Here is a 21,276-nt window from a genome sequence, read left to right as displayed (position 1 = left end):
TTATCACAAATGCCAATTTTTAGGTTCCTAGTGATAGTTCCTAGTAAAGGGAGTACCAAACATTCCAACAGAGCTACTGGTATCTTTTAGAGGGCCAGCATGATAAAACTATTCCATCTGGTGTGCAAGATGTATGAGACAGGCAAAATTCCCTCAACTTCAAGAAGAATGCAATAACCCAATTCAAAAAAAGCAGGTGCTGGTGGGAATGAATATTACTGAACCATCAGTTTAACAAGTCATGATTGCAGAAAGCTGACATGAGTTATGTATGGAAGATGGAAAAACTTGAAGCTGACATCAGGGAAGATCAGTTTGGATTCTGTGGAAATGTAGAAAAACATGAGGCAGTACTGATGATATGAGTTCTCGTAATATAGGTTAAGGAAAGGATGTTTTGTAGACTAGTTGAAAGCTTTTGACAAAGGTGGTAGGGGTAAAATACGGGGTGCAATACCAGACGGCAGTTATAATTGTCACGGCAGTTATAATTGTCAGGAGAAATGAAAGGGAAGCACTGGTTGAGAAGAGAGTGAGTCAGGGTTGTAGCCTGTCTCCAGTGTTGTTCAATCTGTTCATAGAGCAAGCATTAAAGGAAATCAAAGAACATTTTGTAGAATGAATTAAAGACCAGGGAGAAGAAATAAAAACTCTAGGGTTTGCCAATGACATAATTCTGTCAGAGACAGCAAAGTGCATGTAAGAGCGGTTGAAAGGAATAGGCTGTGTCTTGAAAGCAGAATAAGAGATGGACACCAAGAAAAGCAAAACAAGGGTAGTGGAATGTGATTGAATTAAATCAGGCATTGCTATTGGAATTAGAGTAAGAAATGAGACACTAAAAGTAATAGATGGGTTTTGCTATTTGGTTAGTAAAATAACTGATAATGACAAAAGTAGGGAGAATATAAAATGTAGACTGGCAATGGAAAAAAAATTATTTCTAAGAAGAGAAATTTGTTAACAGCAAATGGAGATTAACAACAAATATTGATTTACAATAATGATGAAGCTGAAGAAATGAATTAATTGTATCAGATTTTTAGCTAGAGATTTATTACAAAGTGTTTTCTGAAGGTATTTGCCAAGAGTGTAGCCTGTAGGGAAGTTAAATGTTGGTGATAAACAATTCAGACAAGAAGGGAATGAGAAACTTCCTGGCAGATTAAAACTGTGTGCCGGGCCGAAACTTGAACTCGGGACCTTTGCCTTTCGCGGGCAAGTGCTCTACCAACTGAGCTACCCAAGCACAACTCACGTCCCATCCTCACAGCCTTACTTCCACCAGTACTTCGTCTCCTACCTTCCAAACTTTACAGAAGCTCTCTTGTGAACCATGCACGACTAGCACTCCTGAAAGAAAGGATGTTGCGGAGACATGGCTTATCCACAGCCTAGGGGATGTTTGCAGAATGATATTTTCGCTGTGCAGTAGAGTGTGTGCTGATATGAAACTTCCTGGCATATTAAAACTGTGTGCTGGACCGAGACTCTAACTCGAGACCGTGAAGGTCAAAGGTCCCGAGTTTGAGTATCGGTCCGGCACACAGTTTTAATCTGCCAGGAAGTTTCATATCAGCGCATACTCCACTGCAGAGTGAAAATCTCATTCAAGAAGAGAACAGCTTTTGAAATGCCTTGCAACAGAAGAATCCTGAAGATATAGGTTGGTAGATCTTGTAACTAATGAAGTGGTATTGAATATAACGGGGAAAAAAGAAATTTGTGGCACAGCTTCGTAGCTTGACTAAAAGCAGTGAGACCTTGACATGACACATTCTGCAACATTGAGGGATCATCAATTGATGGTGGAGGAATGTGTTGGGAGTAAAAATTGTAGAGAGAGACAGAGAGACGAATACAATATGGATATTCAAATGGATGCAGGTTGCAGTAGTTATTTGGAGGTGAAGTAGTTTGCACAGGACAGAGTAGCATGGAGAGGTACATCAAACCAGTTGCTCCGCTAGTGTCAGACCTAGTTGAGGGAAAGGGAAATTTTATCAGAATTCAATGAAGGCACAGTTGGGCGATGAAATCTGGGGCCACTGCAGAGTGTGGTAACAGATGACAGCCAGCAGGTCAGGCAAAGTAAACATGGCACTCGTGGGCGCAGAGCTGAAATGGCGGTATTGCATGCACGATTTGTTGCAACAATGAGGCAGGAAACCACAGCATTGCTTGAAGTATTCTGATGTATAAGACGGGGCAACAGGCCAGAGCCAGGAGAGCAATTTGTAAGTGGCTGACATGTGGGAATTTATCCCTGCCAAAATTTCTGTCTCTCTCTGATACTGTGTCAGAAGTGAGGCGAAAACCAGTATAAATAGATGGGTAATTTTAGCATGAGATAGAGTGTGCTAGATCAGTTGAGTGTTGGGCCAGACCGGTGCTGGTCTATGCTTATAAGGGCCAGTCTGGCAGCAATGTTATAAGTATTCTACATAAAGTTGTACTTTGTTCCTATGTACTTGTTCGGCCTATATTCTGCCTCCGGGGACACACAAGACCGGGGTGGGATGGAACAGCAGCCTGGAACTTTGAGATCCTGACAGACAGGAGTGACAGCAGTGTGCAGCGGGTCCAGGAGGGGCTCAGTTCCACTCCAGTCTATGGGCCACGTTCACTTTCCACCTGGCATACTGGGGTCCGGGTGAGGCGTACGCTGCGGGAGGCACAGCAGTGCTGCAGCAGTGCCATGGATGGTGGCGGGTGTTGCCATCTGGCAAGCACCTCTAGCGGCAAGTTGTGGCACCACATCCAGGAGGGCATGGGTTCGAGTCCGGTCCTGTCCTGGGAGCAGTGGGGGCCCGAGGGCCACGGGTGATCAGTACATCCACCATCATCCCATGGTCAGACAGAGCAGGCCAATTGGGGGTGGAGGGCAGCGAGGACTAGGGACTGTAGCAGTCTCTGGAATCATGGGCAGCAGCACAGCACAGGATGCGACTAATTGGTGGGCAGCAACATGGGAGAGCGCGGTTGACTTCCAGCTGAGAGGTCTTGATGATGGAGCAGCAGCGTCTTCATACCAGGAGTTTACTGAGCTGGCTGGACTCACTGCACAGCTGCAGGCGGCACACCAACAGTATGCTGCACCCATCGAATACTGTAAATTAGCTGAGTAAAGTAATGCTACCGAATACTGCTGTATCACTCTGCACTGCCCCTCGATGCTCTTGAACTGGTTCAGCCTCCTGACAAGATATGGTGTGATGGGTCCCGGCTTCAGCTCAGCCATCTGGAGTCCCGGGTTTGACCACTGAACGCGCAACAGTGGTGTCATAAATGGTGCCGTTTACAACGCTGGTACCGGATTTCCCCTCCCATATCTTATGTCAAGCAAGTAGCATTGATGTGTGCCTGTGTAGAGGGGTAGATGAGGTGTTTGGTTGCATTCATGATGGGTAGTCATGCACTTCTTGTTACGTATTGTCGCTCAGGAGGTGTTCGTCCATACCAGTAAAGGGGGAAAGTAGGACTGTTCACCTGCACTCAAGCACAGTGGGGATGGGTGAGTGACATTTGATTCATTGTTTGTGTAATTCTTTTGTGTTTTGAATGGTTAAGTGTGAATTAGGATGGACTTTTTAAAGGTGTCTTTTGTAATGCCAGAGGAGCCTGTAGATTTATCTGGATTCAGGGGAAATAGGGGACATGATGACATAGCTCCTAAGTGTTGTAATTTTTGTAACCTGTCAGGCCACAGATTACCGTGTACAAAGTGGGTGCCAAATAATTGTTTTATTTGTAAGAGATTTAGTCATTGGACACACAGCTGTTCAGAATGTAGATGGGCGATGATTCCCTGCAAGAACTAAGTTAAGGAGTAGCAGAGTGAAATTAATGGAAACAGTTTAGCTATAAGCAAGAATGGTGGAAACATGGCAAGCAGCAGAGGCTGCAGAAGTAGCTACAGCGGAAGCTGTAGCTGTTCTAACTGAGCAAATTTGGGTATTGTCAGAGGTGAGGATAAGTGACAAAGAAAATTATGAAGAATTAGCAGGGAGATTTGAGGCATTGTGAGTAGGGGAAGGGATGTTGGGTAAAAGTAAATTACAGGTCGTTGAGTGTCATGGACCATTTGACGCTGCATTGATTAACCCCTTTCTGGGTAAATCAATGGAGGATGTGTCAGTACACCTTAATGAAATTATCACAATGACCGAGGCCAATGGGTGGTTGGATGTTGTAATGCTGAAGGTGGTGAAATTATGCTTAATAGGGGATGCCAAGTCATACATATTTTACCATGAAACATTGAGCAATATGGGGACATTCTCAGACCTTGAGGCTGGGTTATGCCAGAGGTACCAAAAACAGAATAGTACCAGGTTCTTTTGTGAAAAATTAAGTGTGTTAGTTATGAGGAGAAATGAGACTGTGGAGGTTTTCTCAGTCAGGATTGGAAAACTGAATGCACAAACATTCAAACTGTTACAGAATGGGGAGACTAATAGGGTGCTGTTACAAAAGGTTGAGCACAGGGCATTGATGTGTTTTTCTGGGGAGTACTACTGGGGATATCACATCGGGTGAGAATGGAGAATTCCAGTGATCTTGCGGCGGCTCTAAGGATTGCCACATACTTAGAGGAGGTAGATTATTTGAAGAAGCAAAGGGTGGAGCATAGAGTCTTGGCAGCGGAAATTAAGTGTTTTGTTTGTGGCCAGGTAAGGCACATTAGGTGGCAATGTCAGTGTCATTTGTGGTGTTACTCATGTGGGAAAATAGGTCACCGAGCAGTGAACTACAGGAGTAAAAGTAGGGGGATCCTCAGCGGCAGCAGCTGTTAAACGAGAACGGGATTGCTTCAACCATTGGAGAGCAGTCCCAGTGAAATTAGGTAATGTGCTTGTAGGTGCACAGACGGAATGCTGCTTATTAGGCTTGGTTAACAGAAGGGGACAAAGGTTTCTGGTTGACATGGGGGCACACGTGTCTGGTATTAGTCTAGATCTGGTTAGCAGGAGAAGGCTTGAGCCACCCCCTTAAAGGTTACATGGCGTTGGAGGTGATAAAGTGGGGTCATTGGGTATGACGGTACTTCAATTTGTGATTGCAGGAACAGATGGTAGGTTACCGGCAACACCGATTACAAAGCATCACATACCAATGGAAGATAATACACCAGTGTTTAGGAAATCATATAGGATAGTATGTCATATGGAACTGCTGCTACAGGAGTTTATAGAACAACTACTACAGTATGGAATCATAGAGCATAGCGATAGTCCATATTCAAGCAATGTAGTTCTTGTATCTAAGAAGTTAGTGGATGTTACAAGGAAGTATAGGTTTTGCTGTGGTTATAGGTTTCTGAATGCAAAAAAGATTTTGAACGCATATCCAGTTCCGAATATCACGGACACGTGGGACAATGTAAGTATTTTACGATGATGGATTTACGGAGTGGATACCATTAGTTGAAAGTAGTGCCAGAGGAATGGGGCAAAGACAGTTTTTACTGTTGTTGGGGGACACTATCAGTATATATGTATGACGTTCATCTTGAAGAATGCACTGGCAACTTTTCTGTGATTATTAGATGGGGATTGAAACCAAAGACATGTATGGTTTATCTTGATGACATTATAGTATTTTTGAAATACATAACAGAACATGTACTTTTGGGTTCAAATTAATGAAGATGTAAATAAAATAGAAAGAAACTTCCACATGGGAAAAATATATTAAAAACAAAGATTCCAAGACTTACCAAGAGGGAAAGCGCCGGTAGATAGGCACAATAAATAAAACACACAAACACACACACAGAATTTCTAGCTTTCACAACTAATGGTTGCTTCTTCAGGAAAGAGGGAAGGAGAGGGAAAGACGAAAGGATGTGGGTTTTAAGGGAGACTACCCTCTCCCTTAAAACCCACATCCTTTCGTCTTTCCCTCTCCTTCCCTCTTTTCTGAAGAAGCAACCGTTGGTTGCGAAAGCTAGAAATTCTGTGTGTGTGTTTGTGTGTTTTATTTATTGTGCGTATCTACTGGCGCTTTCCCTCTTGGTAAGTCTTGGAATCTTTCTTTAGAACATGTATTGTGTTTAAGATAAGTCTTTAGAAGATTGCAGTCAACACAGTTGACATTAAGTTTAGAAAAATGTAATTTTGCACAAACGCAGGTCAAATATTTAGGTCATGTAATCAGTGAACAAGGGGTTCAAACCGATACTTGGTTAACAGAGGCAGTTCAAATTTTCTGACACCACATACAATCAAGCAATTACAATCGTATATTAGGTTATGTTCATATTATCATAAATTTGTAAAAGATTTTGCTAAAATAGCTGAGCCATTAACAACGCTTTTAAAGAAAGGGGTTAAATTTCAGTGGACAGAGGAATGTCAGGAAGCTTTCGATAAATTAAAGATGAGATTAGTTTCTGGTCCGGTGTTGGTGTTTCCAAAATTTGAAGAAGACTTCATCTTATCAACCAAAGAGTTTGAGAGAGGAAGTCTTAAAGCAGGCCCATGATCATGTGCTCTCAGGGCATGGTGGTTGTCGAGTAATGGGAAGACGAGTAGCAGAACGATTTTTTGGCACATTTGGAGAAAGATTGTGGAACAATACGTAGCAAATTGTGTGCCGTGTGCGCAGTGAGTGGATGTGACACATGCAAGAATTCCATTGCAACAGTACCAGAGGCATCAAAACCAGTAGAGTTAATTGGTCTAAATATCTGCGAGCCATAGAACAAAACATTAGCAGGGAATCATTATGTTTTAACTATAAGAAATAAAAACTTTGAGGTTCGCCGATGACATTGTAATTCTGTCAGACAGCAAAGGACTTAGGAGAGCAGTTCAACAGAATGGATAGTGTCTTGAGAGGAGGATATAAGATGAACATCAACAAAAGCAAAACGAGGATAATGGAATGTAGCCGAATTAATTTGGGTGATGCTGAGGGAATTAGGTTAGGAAATGAGACACTTAAAGTAGTAAAGGAGTTTTGCTATTTGGGGAGCAAAACAACTGATGATAGTCAAAGTAGAGAGGATATAAAATATAGACTGGCAATGGCAACAACAACAGTGTCAGTACAACCCATATAAAAATATAATGGAAATGCGAAGGGAACTAACATGGATCTCATGAACTTGTTTTGAGTAAATTCAGAGAAGGCAGCTTGCAAGAGTTCTGTTTCATCCATTATATGTATCTAATAAGGGCCATGAGAATAAGATAAGAGATTAGTATGTGTACTGAGGCATACAGAAGTAATTTTTCCTTCACTCCGTGTGTCAATGGAATGGTGCAAAGTTTATAAATTGATATGAAGTATCTTCATCTCTGCACTGTGCCATAGCATGTGGCTGTGATCCTCTACTATAGGGAAGTGTAAAGTGTACTATTCATTATTCTTGTTAGTGCAGTCTCTTTCCTCCAGTTTTACTTGAATAATGCCCACAGTGGCGTTTTTTTTTTTTTTTTTTTTTTTTTTTTTTTTCCCCACCTGGTGTAGATTCTTGTTTTGTGTGGTCCAACTTTTGGTATTCTAATTTTGCAGTGAGATTTGGCTCTTCAAAGGAGGGCAGCAATAATGTGTGATGAAATGCCACACAATATCATTATGTGTAGTTCAGTGATGTGTCTGGGTGCACTATCAGCTTGTTCATAGTCATGAAATCTCCCATGCCCTGATACGCATATTAAAAGTACATAAGTACATATTTCTTGACACCATAACGAGAAGATTATCTGGATTTTTTTAACTCATTTGTTGTTACATACATTTTCCAAGTACTCTGAAGGGGCTAGGAGAATCTGAACATATTTAAAGGTTCTGCTTCCATTACTTATCTCTAACACCACTTCTTTAAACTTCACATAGTACTTTGCATGGGAAACTGTAAATTTATTTGGCAGATTAACTGTAGATACAGTGCCAGAGATAATATGGCTGCTTCTGATAGCCTTAAAATTAATGGTTACTGAAAAGTGCACAAAAATGGCTAAAAGCAGCACTGAGTGTGCCTGTCATAGTATATAACAATGTGGGCTTTCCTAGTAACTGTTGTAGAAATTTATTATGTCTCTGGACTGAGCTTGAAAATATATTATTATTATTACTTCTTTTCACAGACCAAATGTGAGGAGAGGGGCTAGTGTAATTGGTTAATACAAACCATTAAAAAATGCACGGAAGTATGGTTTTTAACACAAACCTACGTTTTTTTTTTTTAATGGAACACCGTTAGTTTTGTTAGCACATCTGAACATATAAACAAATACGTAATCAGTGCCGTTTGTTGTATTGTAAAATGTTAATTACATCCGGAGATATTGTAACCTAAAGTTGATGCTTGACTACCACTCCTCCGCTGTTCGATTGTGTGTATCGGAGAGCACCAAATTACGTAGGGATCCAAAGGGAACGGTGATGGACGTTAGGTACAAAAGAGACTGGAACAGCACATTATGTCCACATGCTAACACCTTTTTATTGGTCTTTTTCACTGATGCACATGTATGTTACCATGAGGGGTGAGGTACACATACACACGTGGTTTCCGTTTTCAATTACGGAGTGGAATAGAGTGCATCCCGACATGTCAGGCCAATAGATGTTCAATGTGGTGGCCATCATTTGCTGCACACAATTGCAATCTCTGGTGTAATGAATGTGGTACACGCTGCAGTACATCTGGTGTAATGTCGCCACAGGCTGCCACAATACATTGTTTCATATCCTCAGGGGTTGTAGGCACATTGTCCTTTAACGTACCCCACAAGAAGAAGTCCAGAGGTGTAAGATCAGAAGAACGAGCTGACCAATTTATGCATCCTCCACATCCTATGAAACACCCGTCGAACATCCTGTCAAGTGTCAGCCTGATGTTAATTGCGGAATGTGCAGGTGCACCATCATGCTGATACCACATACGTTGGCATGTTTCCAGTGGGACATTTTCGAGCAATGTTGGCAGATCATTCTGTAGAAATGCGATGTATGTTGCAGCTGCTCGCCGACTGTGGCCCGTGTTTGTTACAACACACAACTGAACGTTGGAGGTTTCAAGCGTCAACTTTAGGTTACAATATCTCCGGATGTAATTAACATTTTACACTGCAACAAACGGCACTGATTACATATTTGTTTATATGTTCAGATGTGCTAACAAAACTAACGTGGATCCATTTAAAAAAAAGTAGTTTTGTGTATTTTTGTATGGTTTGTATTAAACAATTACACTAGCCCCTCTCCTCATGTTTGGTCTGTGGAATCGGTTCATCAGTATTTGATGTGGTTTACGAAATATATCCAGTGGTAATGCTAGGTGACTCATCCTGTATATACGTTTGGATGTAGCTGTATTGCGTTGATGTATTGGTGGTATTGTGTGGTATGACTCCTGTAGTTGATAGTATAATTAGTATAATATCAATTTTATCCTGGTGCCACATGTCCTTAACTTCCTCAGCTAGTTGGATGTATTTTTCAATTTTTTCTCCTGTTTTCTTCTGTATATTTGTTGTATTGGGTATGGATATTTCGATTAGTTGTGTTAATTTCTTCTTTTTATTGGTGAGTATGATGTTAGGTTTGTTATGTGGTGTTGTTTTATCTGTTATAATGGTTCTGTTCCAGTATAATTTGTATTCATCATTCTCCAGTACATTTTGTGGTGCATACTTGTATTTGGGAACGTGTTGTTTATTAGTTTATGTTGTATGACAAGTTGTTGATGTATTATTTTTGCTACATTGTCATGTCTTCTGGTGTATTCTGTATTTGCTAGTATTGTACATCCACTTGTGATGTGATCTACTGTTTCTATTTGTTGTTTGCAAAGTCTGCATTTATCTGTTGTGGTATTGGGATCTTTAATAATATGCTTGCTGTAATCTCTGGTGTTTATTGTTTGATCCTGTATTGCAATCATGAATCCTTCCAACTCACTGTATATATTGCCTTTTCTTAACCATGTGTTGGATGCGTCTTGATCGATGTGTGGCTGTGTTAGATGATACGGGTGCTTGCCATCTAGTTTTTTCTTTTTCCAATGTACTTCCTTCGTATTTGTTGATGTCATGTGATCTAAAGGGTTGTAGAAGTGGTAATGAAATTGCAGTGGTGTAGCTGATGTATTTATATGAGTGATTGCTTTGTGTATTTTGCTAGTTTCTGCTTGTTCTATAAGTAATTATCTTAAATTGTCTACCTGTCCATAATGTAGAGGTTTTTTATGTCGATAAATCCCATTCCTCCTTCCTTTCTGCTTAATGTGAATCTTTCTGTTGCTGAATGTATGTGATGTATTCAATATTTGTAGCATTGTGATTATGTAAGTGTATTGAATGCTTCTAGGTCAGTGTTACTCCTTTCCACTACTCCAAATGAGTAGGTCGATATTGGTATAGCATAAGTATTTAGAGGTTTTGTCTTGTTTCTTGCTGTCAATTCTGTTTTCAGTATTTTTGTTAGTCTTTGTCTATATTTTTCTTTTAGTTCTTCTTTAATATTTGTATGATCTATTCCTATTTTTTGTCTGTATCCTAGATATTTATAGGCATCTGTTTTTTCCATCACTTCTATGCAGTCGCTATGGTTATCCAATATGTAAGCTTCTTGTTTAGTGTGTTTTCCCTTGACTATGCTATTTCTTTTACATTTGTCTGTTCCAAAAGTCATATTTATATCATTACTGAATACTTCTGTTATCTTTAGTAATTGGTTGAGTTGCTGATTTGTTGCTGCCAGTAGTTTTAGGTCATCCATGTATAGCAAATGTGTGATTTTGTGTTGGTATGTTCCAGTAATATTATATCCATAATTTGTATTATTTAGCATGTTGGATAGTGGGTTCAGAGCAAAGCAGAATCAGAATGGACTTAATGACTCTCCTTGGTACATTCCACACTTAATCTGTATTGGCTGTGATGTGATATTATTTGAATTTGTTTGGATATTGAGTGTGGTTTTCCAATTTTTCATTACTATGTTTAGGAACTGTATCAATTTAGGATCTACTTTGTGTATTTCCAATATTTGTAGTAACCATGAGTGGGGTACATTATCAAAAACTTTTTGGTAATCAATGTATGCATAGTGTAGCGACCTTTGTTTAGTTTTAGCTTGATATGTCACCTCTGCAAGTATTATCAGTTGCTCTTTACATCCTCATGCTCCTTTACAGCAGCCTTTTTGTTCTTCATTTATAATTTTGTTCTGTGTTGTATGTGTCATTAATTTCTGTGTAATGACTGAAGTTAATATTTTAACCTTATTAATAAATTATTATTATTGCTGAATTTCACATAAAAGATAAAGAAAACGTTATTTTAATTTTAATATGACTCATTTGAATTTATTCTATTTGATTAAATGTATTGCATTTGTTTCAGGGGCCTGAGCATTCCAGTGCTCGCCTTGAGAGGTTCCTGCAGATGTCTTCTGATGATCCAGATTATTTCCCACCAGAAAGTGAAGAGTTTGGTGTTAGACAGTTACATGATATCAACTGGATTGTGAGTAAAAACCTGAATTAAGATAAATTCTCCCAGTGAATTCAATGTATATTTTCTACAGTATTCTGAGGTGAAAATTATCTGGAAACCTTATTTGCATCCTATAGTGTGATCTCAGTAGTTAATTTTCCAACACAAGTGGATAAAGACCATAGAACACTAGTTGATGATGTTTCCTTTGATGATGCTTAAAGGAAGAAAATAAATGTATACCCAGTAACAGCTGGTCTCTCTGCTCATGAGGTGCAGCTAGTTTGGATGAACAAGTTAGTGCTTTTCAGTATAGCTACTCCTCAGTGGAAATCAAAGATAATAATTGACTCCAGGGCAGATGTTCTAAGAATATTTTGTAAGAGATGACCTGAGATAAAATTTATAATGAGCCACATGTAAAATTTAATCTATTCCATGATAAATTCATATCATTATTTGAAAATAATTTTCACATAAGCTAATCAGAAAAGAAAAGAGAGATGTATTTGTTGGTGAGAACAATTAAAGATCCTACAGTAGGCATGGACTACAAAAACTACTCAAAATCACTAAGAAAAGCTATTAAAAATCAAGGAATGTACACTGTATCAGAAATGCGTAATGCCCACAAAACTTAAGTCTGTATGGGGTGTAGACAGGACAGCAGGCCACAGAACATAACATCACCATTGATTTAAGTGGAAGAGCTGTAGGTGACCGGTGACTGATAGCCGCCAAGTTAGATAATTGTTTCTTAAATGGAGTAGAAAATATGAGGATGATCAGTTCGAGAGAAAAATCAAAGCAGTAGGTTGAAAAAGTATTTGTATAAATTCCAGTCATGTGAATGTCTTACCAACTTCTTCTTCTGAAATTATGAAAAATTACACATTTTCTGTAAAATAAAAGCTTATTTGGATTTGTTAGCTTTCTAACAGAGAACTAAAGACTTGCTCAAATGGTCCACAGGTATACTGCCAGTTCATAGTGTCCAACGGGCACAATATTTCAGTGGTCAGACATGCCGCCATCGTCAGGTGCGCTGATGAACTGAGCTCCTGAGGACAGGCGCCGATTTAAATCCCCTCCCCCTGTGGGCCGCTCTCTTCACCGTCCAAGCCCATGCGCCGGCGGTCGCAAAGACATGAGTGTCGGAATCTGTCGTAGTGCCAATGTGCTGGCTACGTCCGCTCCGGTCACCAGTTCATACTTCTTCCTGAGAGTCTTCTTAATTACATTCAATGCCGGGTCCCAAGCCTTGCTGAGATTGTAGCCGCAATCTCGGTTGATAAGATCTTCCCTGGTGCAAATTTCGATAGCTTCCCTTATAACACTGTCCCAATATTTAGAGGTCTGAGCCAGGATCTTGAACGCTCATAATCCATGTCATGTTTCTTGGACAAACAGTGCTCTGCTACCACCGACTTATTTGGATATTTCAGTCGAGTGTGCCTTTGATGTTCTCAGCAATGATCTTCGATGGTGCGTACTATTTGTCCGATATAAGTCTTCCCACACTCGCAGGGAATTTGGTATATGTCAGCCTTCCTTGAGGTCATATTTCACACTTCCCAGTAATGCCTGTGTTTTATTGGACGAGCCAAAGATCGTTTTAACTCTGTGTTTCTTTAATATACGGCCGATTTTCACAATAGTCCGCCATTGTACAGAATAAAGGCAGCGGCTACCTCTTCTTCCGTGACTTCATGTGTCTCCACAGGTTGTACTGTGGTGGTGGGACAGAGAGCACGTCTAATCTACCATTACGAGTACCTGTTTTTTTCGGAACACAGTTTTGAGGTGTTCCAATTCCTGGGGCAGATTCTCTGCGTATGAGATGCTGAGCGCCCTGTGTACTAGTGTTTATAGTACTCCATTCCTCTGAGAAGGGTAGTGGCAGCAGTCTGCATGCAGGTACAGGTCAGTGTGTATTTTCTTCCTGTACACACCATAGCTCACGGTACCATCAGCTCTTCTCTTGACCGTGATGTCCAGGAATGGTAATCTTCCTTCTGCTTTGGTCTCCATGGTGAATTTGATGTTTGGATGTATAGAGTTTAGGTGTGTAAGGAAATCCAGGAGCTTGTCCCTACCATGGGACCAGATGACGAACGTGTCATTGACATAACAGAAGAAACAAGTAGGTTTCCAATTGGATGACGCCAAGGCTTCCTCCTCGAAGTACTCCAGGTACAAATTCGCGACCACCAGCAAGAGCGGGCTGCCCATTGCTCATAGTTTCCCCATTAAACAGAAAATACATTGAGGTCAAGACATGCCTAAAGAGTTCGGTGGTGTTCTCGTCAAATTTGTGCCCAATAAGCTCGACTGACTCTTGTAGAGGCACCCTGAGAAATAATTAAACCACATCAAAGCTCACTAGGATATCAGTGTCTTTCAATCTGAAGTTGTCGAGGCATTTAATGAAATCCACAGAATTATGGATATGGTGAGGGGATTTACCTACATAGGGGCTAAATAATTCAGCCAGATATTTTTCCAGCAAGTAAGTAGGTGTCCTAATGTTGCTGACAATCGGGCGCATAGATACCCCCTCTTTGTGGACCTTAGGGAGTCCATAAAGTCTTGGTGGTACAGGTCCTTGAGGTGACATTTTCTTGGCGTCCCCCTCTGGTAGATCTGTGTCCTTGAGTAGAGCCCTGGTCTTGTTCGCCACCTTTTTCGTGGAGTCAGCATTGAGCTTCCTGTAGGAGTCGTGATCTAGCAGGTGCTGCGTCTTCTCAATGTAGTCCTTACAGGAAAGAACAACAGTGGCATTGCTTTTGAGGTAAGATAACAATCTCGGAGCACTCTCTTAGATCCCGAATGGCCGCCCTCTCTCTACTGGTAATGTTAGTCTTCGTAGGTTTAGTTCTGGTCAGTGCTTGGAAGGTTTCCCGATGCACTTCTTCCTGTGAGTGTGGGAAGACTTATATTGGACAAACAGTATGCATCATCGCAGATCGTTGCCGAGAACATCAAAGGCGATATGTCTGATCGCCGAAATATTGTGCCTGTTGGACTCTATGAACCGGCAGTATACCCGTAGACTGTTCGAGCAACAAATACGCCAGAAGAAACTGAGGAATCACAACTAAAGACTTATTCCCATATAATAAGCACTGTGTTTTTGGAAATATTTAATGCATCACTTACTCGGGGAATTTTTCCAGAGAGATTGAAATATGCCATTGTTAAACACCTCTATGAGACAGATGACAGGAAAGATGTCAATAACTACCAAAACACATTTTACCATTGACATCATTTTCCAAAAATTTTGAGAAGGTGATGTATTCAAAAATGGTATCCCATCAGAGCAACACTAATATTCTCAATGAGGCACAGTTTTGATTTCTTTTCTTTTCTTTTCTCTCTCTCTCTCTCTCTCTCTCTCTCTCTCTCTCTCTCTCTCTCTCTCTCTCTCTCTTTTTTTTTTTTTTTTTTTTTTTTTTTTTTTTTAAAAGAGAGAACAGAAAATGCCATTTACTCTTTTACTCACCAAATTTTACAAGCGTTAAATAACAAAATAGCACCAGTTGATGTTTTTTTGTGACCTATCTAAGGCATTTGACTGTGTGAATCATAATATTCTCCTCAGTAAACAGAGGTCTTATGGAGCTGATAGTATAGCATTGGGAAACAACTGACTAGAACAGGGGAAAGGAGTACTGAAGAAGACAAATCGATAGCATAAAGAGAGGAAATAATGAAGGCAGGAAGGGATCAAATAGATAAAAAACAAAGCCTCGTAGAAATCCTTGGATAACACAGGAAATATTGAATTTGATTGATGAAAGGAGAAAATATAAAAATATAGCAAATTAAGCAGGTGAAAGGGAATACAAACATTTACAAACTGAGATTGACAGGATTGCAAAATGGCAAAGCAGTAATGGTTGAGGACAAATGTAAGAATTTAGAAGCATATTTCACTAGAGGAATGATTAATACCTTCTACAGGAAAATTAAGAGACCATTAGAGAAAAGAGAAGCAGCTGTATGACATGATTGATCCTACCCCCCAATGTTGTTCAACTTTTACATTTAGAAAGCAGTAAAGAAACCAAAGAAAAATTTAGAAAAGGAATTGGCGGAAGAAATAAAAACTTTGAGGTTTGCAGATGACATTGTAATTCTGTTAGAGACAGCAAAGAGAGTGCAGTTGAATAGAATGGACATTGTCTTGAAAGGTGGATATAAGGTGAACACCAACAAAAGTAAAACAAAGGTAATTGAATGCAATTGAATTAAATGAGAAGAGGGGTGAAGGAAAAGGACTGGTGAGGTTTAGGACATGAATAGAACTCAGAAAAGTTGCACAGAACCACAAGTCAGAGGAGACTTACTAAACAGGATGAGAAGGAAAGACTGATTGTTTGGGACAGCACTGGGTACTTTCCTTCAACCTTCTTCCTTTCCTTTCAGCTCTTCAGCCAGAAGGAGCCACTGGTTCCGAAAGCTTGCATATTTCAACACCTTTTTATGTTTGTGGTCTCCTGTTGCCAATTTTTGAGCATATTTTTTATCTATACTCTTAGTCTATATTTTCAAAAACCAATTGATATTTATAGAGACATAAAAATTTGAGGTATTCTTTCAGCTGTTCATTAGAAGTATACTCCTAGTCTGTAGGTACTGATGGTAGTATGTTGAGCCAACTATAGTCACCCAGTGAGTTTGAATTGTCACTCTTGGGTATTGGTCGAATTAAGCATTATTTCCACTCATTAGGTCATGTACTACAAATGAGAGTGAAATTGAAGATTCCTCTAAGAGCTGAAAGAGTAATATTTAAAATGTTTTTAATTGCACCTAACTCATTACCTGCTGCTCTAGCAAGGATTATCTTAGTTCCTTTCCACACTGTATGCATAGAGAAAGGTTTTCAGAGAACCACATTGTTGGAATGGTACTTTCTTGTGGCTGTGTCAGTCAATTTGTGCAATAATTTTTTTTCACCAAATTCAATTCTGTTTCAGTACATCCTCATTAATTACGCAGTCTAGTCATCCACTCTAATAGTATTTTCTTGTAGCACCACATCACAAATGCTTATATTCTCTTAATTTCTGAACTGTTTGTCATCCACATTTCATTTCTGTACAGAGATGCACGCCAGACAATTATCTGTACACTAATATTCTCTCTCTCTTACACTACAGACAAATTGGATTTCCTATTCTTAACTTGTCCTCCATTTTTGCGAGCATTCTCTCAATGCATCAGATAAAAATTATTTTTGTCTTCTGCAATAATTTGTTTTTTGTACATTTCTGTCATTTTCTGATTGCTTTAATCCATTTGTAAAAATGTTTAGCATTTAATTCTGTTCAAACATGTGTCCTTGATCTGGAGAAGTAGTCCGTCGCCAATTTTCATATTTCACGATTTTCAAATTTCTTTGGTTGAAGCAATGAACAGCCTCTGAACTTTTTCAAATGTCATTTCTGTTGCAAACACATCATAATATTCTGTACAATATTATGTACACATATGCTGCCCACACAATTAAATGGTCACTGTCGAACTATGTCCAATGGAAGGCTTGACCATCTAGTTGTAGCCACCCTCTTCCTCTCCACTTCCTCCCAATCTTCTTCTGAGCTTCTGTGCTTCATATCTTTCATATTTATGTATCACACCTCATTAATAAAACCACTGTCAGGCTGCAGCATTTGAGATAAAGTATCTCTGGGGTCGCTCACACGTATTCATCATATGGGAAACTACAATAAACAGTATATGCTTTGTATGCATCAAATTTTTCTATTTTTTGAGAGTTTCGTCTGAACTCTAGGAGTCTTTCTATTTATCAAACTTTGCTTGTTAACACACATCCATGAAACAGAGATTTGAGAGGAAGGCTGAGATAAACATTAAGTTAGAAATTTATTGCGTTTCTAATGTGCTAAATCACAGTTGCATAAATATTAAAGCATTATGGTGTTAATGCATCCTACATTAATCCCAAAATGCATGTAATGAGTTTAGTGATGATTTTGATGATGTATGTAGTTTGACATTTACTGCCATGAATCATAACTTTTTTGGGTAGAAAGTGATCAGTTGTTGTGGCTTACTTACCTTGCTGATTGTTGAATTCAGTTCTAATATAGTTTCTCCATTTAAGATATTTTCTGGGCTGAATTTTTATACTATGCACTTTGTAACCTGCTCGCTAGCAAAAGTATAACTTGAATGCATCCATTTTTGGTATTGTGGATGGTGGGACAGCAGCCGATACGTATGTAAAAAAACACCAGCTGTAAGGTCATCTCCAGTTTATTTTATAGGCTATCAGTTTCAGTGATATAATACACCTTCACCAGGGTGTCTATTCTAGATAGTGGATGCCTCTCTCGCACTATCTAGAATAGAGAGCCTGATGATGGCATATTAAACCACTGAAACCAGCAGCCTGTAAAATAAATTGCAGATAAACTTACAGCTGATGGTTTTTTTATATTTATTACAACAAATAACATACTCAGAATGTAGTGAAATACTTTTACGTTATGTTTATTATATTACATTACATCAAATCACATATAAAACTGACAAGGATTTACTGATCGCAAAACTGAGACTAGCCTCTCATGTCTGCTGCTACTGATGCTTTTGCAACATGAAGCAATTGGAAAACTTTTCTTCATATTGCTCGAACAGTCCACAAGTATACTGCCAGTTCATAGTGTCCAATGGGCACATTATTTCAGTGATCAGACAAGTCGGTGGTAGCAGAGCACTGTTTGTCCAAGAAACACTAGATGGACTATGAGCGTACCTAGATCGTTTTTCAGACCTCCATATATTGGGACAGCGTTATAAGGGAGGCTATCAAAATTCACACTAGGGAAGATCTTATCAACTGAGATTGTGGCTACAATCTCAGCGTGCTTGGTATCTGGTATTGAATGTAAATAAGAAGACTCTCAGAAAGACTTACCTTAGGGGGAAAAAGGGACAGGTATACACTCGCCACACACACACACACACACACACACACACATATCTATCTATCTATCTATCTATCTATCTATCCATCCATCCGTGTGTGTGTGTGTGTGTGTGTGTGTGTGTGTGTGTGTGTGTGTGTGTGTGTGTGTGTGTGTGTGCGCGCCTTTTTCCCTCTAAGGTAAGTATTGTTTATTGTGCCTATCTACCAGCACTTTCTCGTTTGGTAAGTTACAGCATCTTTGTTTTATATATATATATATATATATATATTCCCATGTGGAATGTTTCCCGACCTCAAATATAAAGCTGGATATTGTTTCACCTATAACAGGTAGCAAACTGCTCAACACCAGCCAACTACTTCCACATTCTCCGTCGGCAGATAGCCCTTCCATTTCGCAAGCCCCTCATTTTGATGACTCCAAAGTCACTCTTGCGTCATCCTGAGGCCAGGTCAAGTTTTGATGAAATGACTGAAGAAACGCAATTTCTCAGGTAGATTAAATACATATTTTATTAGTCTAGAAAAGGGTAAATAAATTTCTTTATTGTAATAAACAAAAAGTATGCAAGGGAATTTTGTAATTGAATCCATTGTTTATGCTGATTAAAAAAATGTTGTATTCCTTGTTGCTGCTGGGAGATAATTTCATAATAGTTTACCTTTGTTATTTGTAAAATTTGATAACTTTACATCTTTTTAAATGAAGTGGCGTACACATTTTAACTGAAAATTTGTTACTTGTTATATTTTAAAAACGTGTGTCACATTTATCAAAAACCAATCAGTGTGTGTTCAGGAAAGGGCTCTGAATTAGTATGATGTTAAATTTATTTTCAGCTCTGTTAGATGACAACACCTGTTAAAGTGTTTTAAACTTTTTTCTCCTTCTTGGAAATTTTCTGGGAAAGTTGGGACATCAAGATGACAGTAGTTTACTGCATTACACACAATTTTTGAATAAACAAAGGAAAGGAAAGGGAAGATGGTAGCCAAGTCGAACGTAAATTTCAGTAGTAAAAGGAAAATGTGTGCAAGTTGTAAGAATGAAATACTGAAGTTGAATGAATGGATATCCAGTCTACAGTTTACAGTCAATGCTCAAAAGGTGGAAATAAGTAAACTACAATCTGAAAAACGTGAGACGCTAATGAAGAAAGGAAGACTCAGTCTCGGAAAAATGGAAGATAATGACTGAAGGAAGGTACACTCAGAAGGTAAAAGATCTGAAAGACAGTGAAAATTTAGTGTAAAAAACACTTTTGAAGTGCTTTCTGCCATAGATTCAGTGAACATGTCGGAAAAGGTTGAAAAGTTGGAAACCGAGGTAGGCAAACTGTTGCCAAACTGTTGCTTGTTTTAAGTAGGTCAAACAGTGAAAATACTGCATCAGGAGATATTGTAAAAACTCCAAAAATAAATGCGAACACCTACACTAACACAGACTTAAATGCAACAAAGGAAACTATGTTGAAAAATGTATCTCGAGTGAAACTGCAAACTGAAGAACCTTTAGAACACGTGCTGCAAAAAGACAACACTAGTCAGGTGAGAAGAAGAACCTAAAGTCCTCTGGTTACGAAAAATGTGAAACACAAAACAATCTGTGTGTTAGGTGATTGTCACAACTGTGAAACTTCTGCAATGTTGACGAGAACAGGTAGTTTCAAGGCATCTGGTTTCATAAAGCCAGGGGCTCTGTTGAGTGAAATAACGGATCTAACAGCATCAACTGACATAACTAGTTTGAGTAAAGATGATTTCACCATTTTAATAGGAGGATCAAACAACATCTATAGAAACTAGACACACAAGGTTATTACAGAAATGAGAAAATGTTTAAATAATTTAACCCATACAAATGTACTCATGGTGAACATCCCACATCGCCATGATTTACCACCCTGGTCATGTGTGAACTGCGAAATTAATGTTGCAAATGAGTGTATCACTGAAATATGCACTAACTTTAAGAATGTCGATATTGTAGATATAAACATATTGGAGCAAAGGTTCCATACAGTCCATGGACTTCATTTAAATACGCCGGGAAAGAAATTACTTGTCGAAAAAAATATCATATCTCGAAGAAGAGTGAAGAAAAAAGTATAAGTGACAAACAAACGGAGATTACGAAGTGCTTTAGAAGAGTTACAAGCTGTTCCATTGACCAAACGCAAATTACCAAGTGATTTAAACCAATTAGGGGAGAAACAAATAATAAAGTTGTCAGCCAAACAAAAATTACAAAATGGGTTAAACTGAAGAGGGCAGATGTGGATGAAGCAAAACTCATACAAGCTCCAGAAGTTAACTCACCAGCTGATTGCCACCAGCAAACAGAAGCCACACACAAGAAAGATACTGAACATTTTTTAGGGTAAGTGCTGTATTAGAAATGCCATTAGATAAAGAATCAGAAACCGTTTCAACTAAAGTTCCTAAATACCCAGATTTTTCTATACTACACCATAATGTTCAGTCACTCAAAAATAAAATTTCCATGTTGGAAGCACCACTCCAGTATGCACTAAATGTAGACATAATTTGCATTACTGAACATTGGCCATGAAAGGACAAAGTAAAATTAACCTCAATCTCAGGATATAGATTAGCAAGTCATTTTAGCTGAGAGTTTTCCAAACATGGTAGCTCTGCTATCTTTGTGAAAGAACAAATAAAGTTCTGCGATGTCAGTAAGTTATATTGACCCAATCGAAAAAGACTTTGAACTTTCCATTACTAAACTGCCAGAGCTTAATTTCATAGTTATTATCATGTATAGAGCACCAAATGGAAACCTGCCAGTCTTCATGAATAAACTAGAGATTCTGCTGAACAGGACCAGTACACTAAATA

At 39.0% G+C, this 21,276-nt stretch overlaps 1 protein-coding gene across 2 annotated transcripts in view; it reads left to right on the top strand.

The window, feature by feature from the left end:
• LOC126284404 (2-oxoglutarate dehydrogenase complex component E1-like) overlaps positions 1-21,276 on the top strand; it is a 175,082-nt gene that overhangs the window by 134,577 nt on the left and 19,229 nt on the right. For both annotated transcript variants that reach the window (XM_049983309.1, XM_049983310.1), the window contains exons 15-16: positions 11,361-11,483; positions 18,748-18,911. In XM_049983309.1, coding sequence (XP_049839266.1) covers positions 11,361-11,483; positions 18,748-18,911 — 287 coding nt within the window. The remainder of the gene's footprint in view (positions 1-11,360; positions 11,484-18,747; positions 18,912-21,276) is intronic.

Source organism: Schistocerca gregaria, chromosome 8, assembly GCF_023897955.1.
Source record: "Schistocerca gregaria isolate iqSchGreg1 chromosome 8, iqSchGreg1.2, whole genome shotgun sequence".
NCBI lineage: Eukaryota > Metazoa > Arthropoda > Insecta > Orthoptera > Acrididae > Schistocerca > Schistocerca gregaria.
Note: the sequence above shows the minus strand (reverse complement) of the source record. Positions and strands in the feature narration are given on the sequence as shown.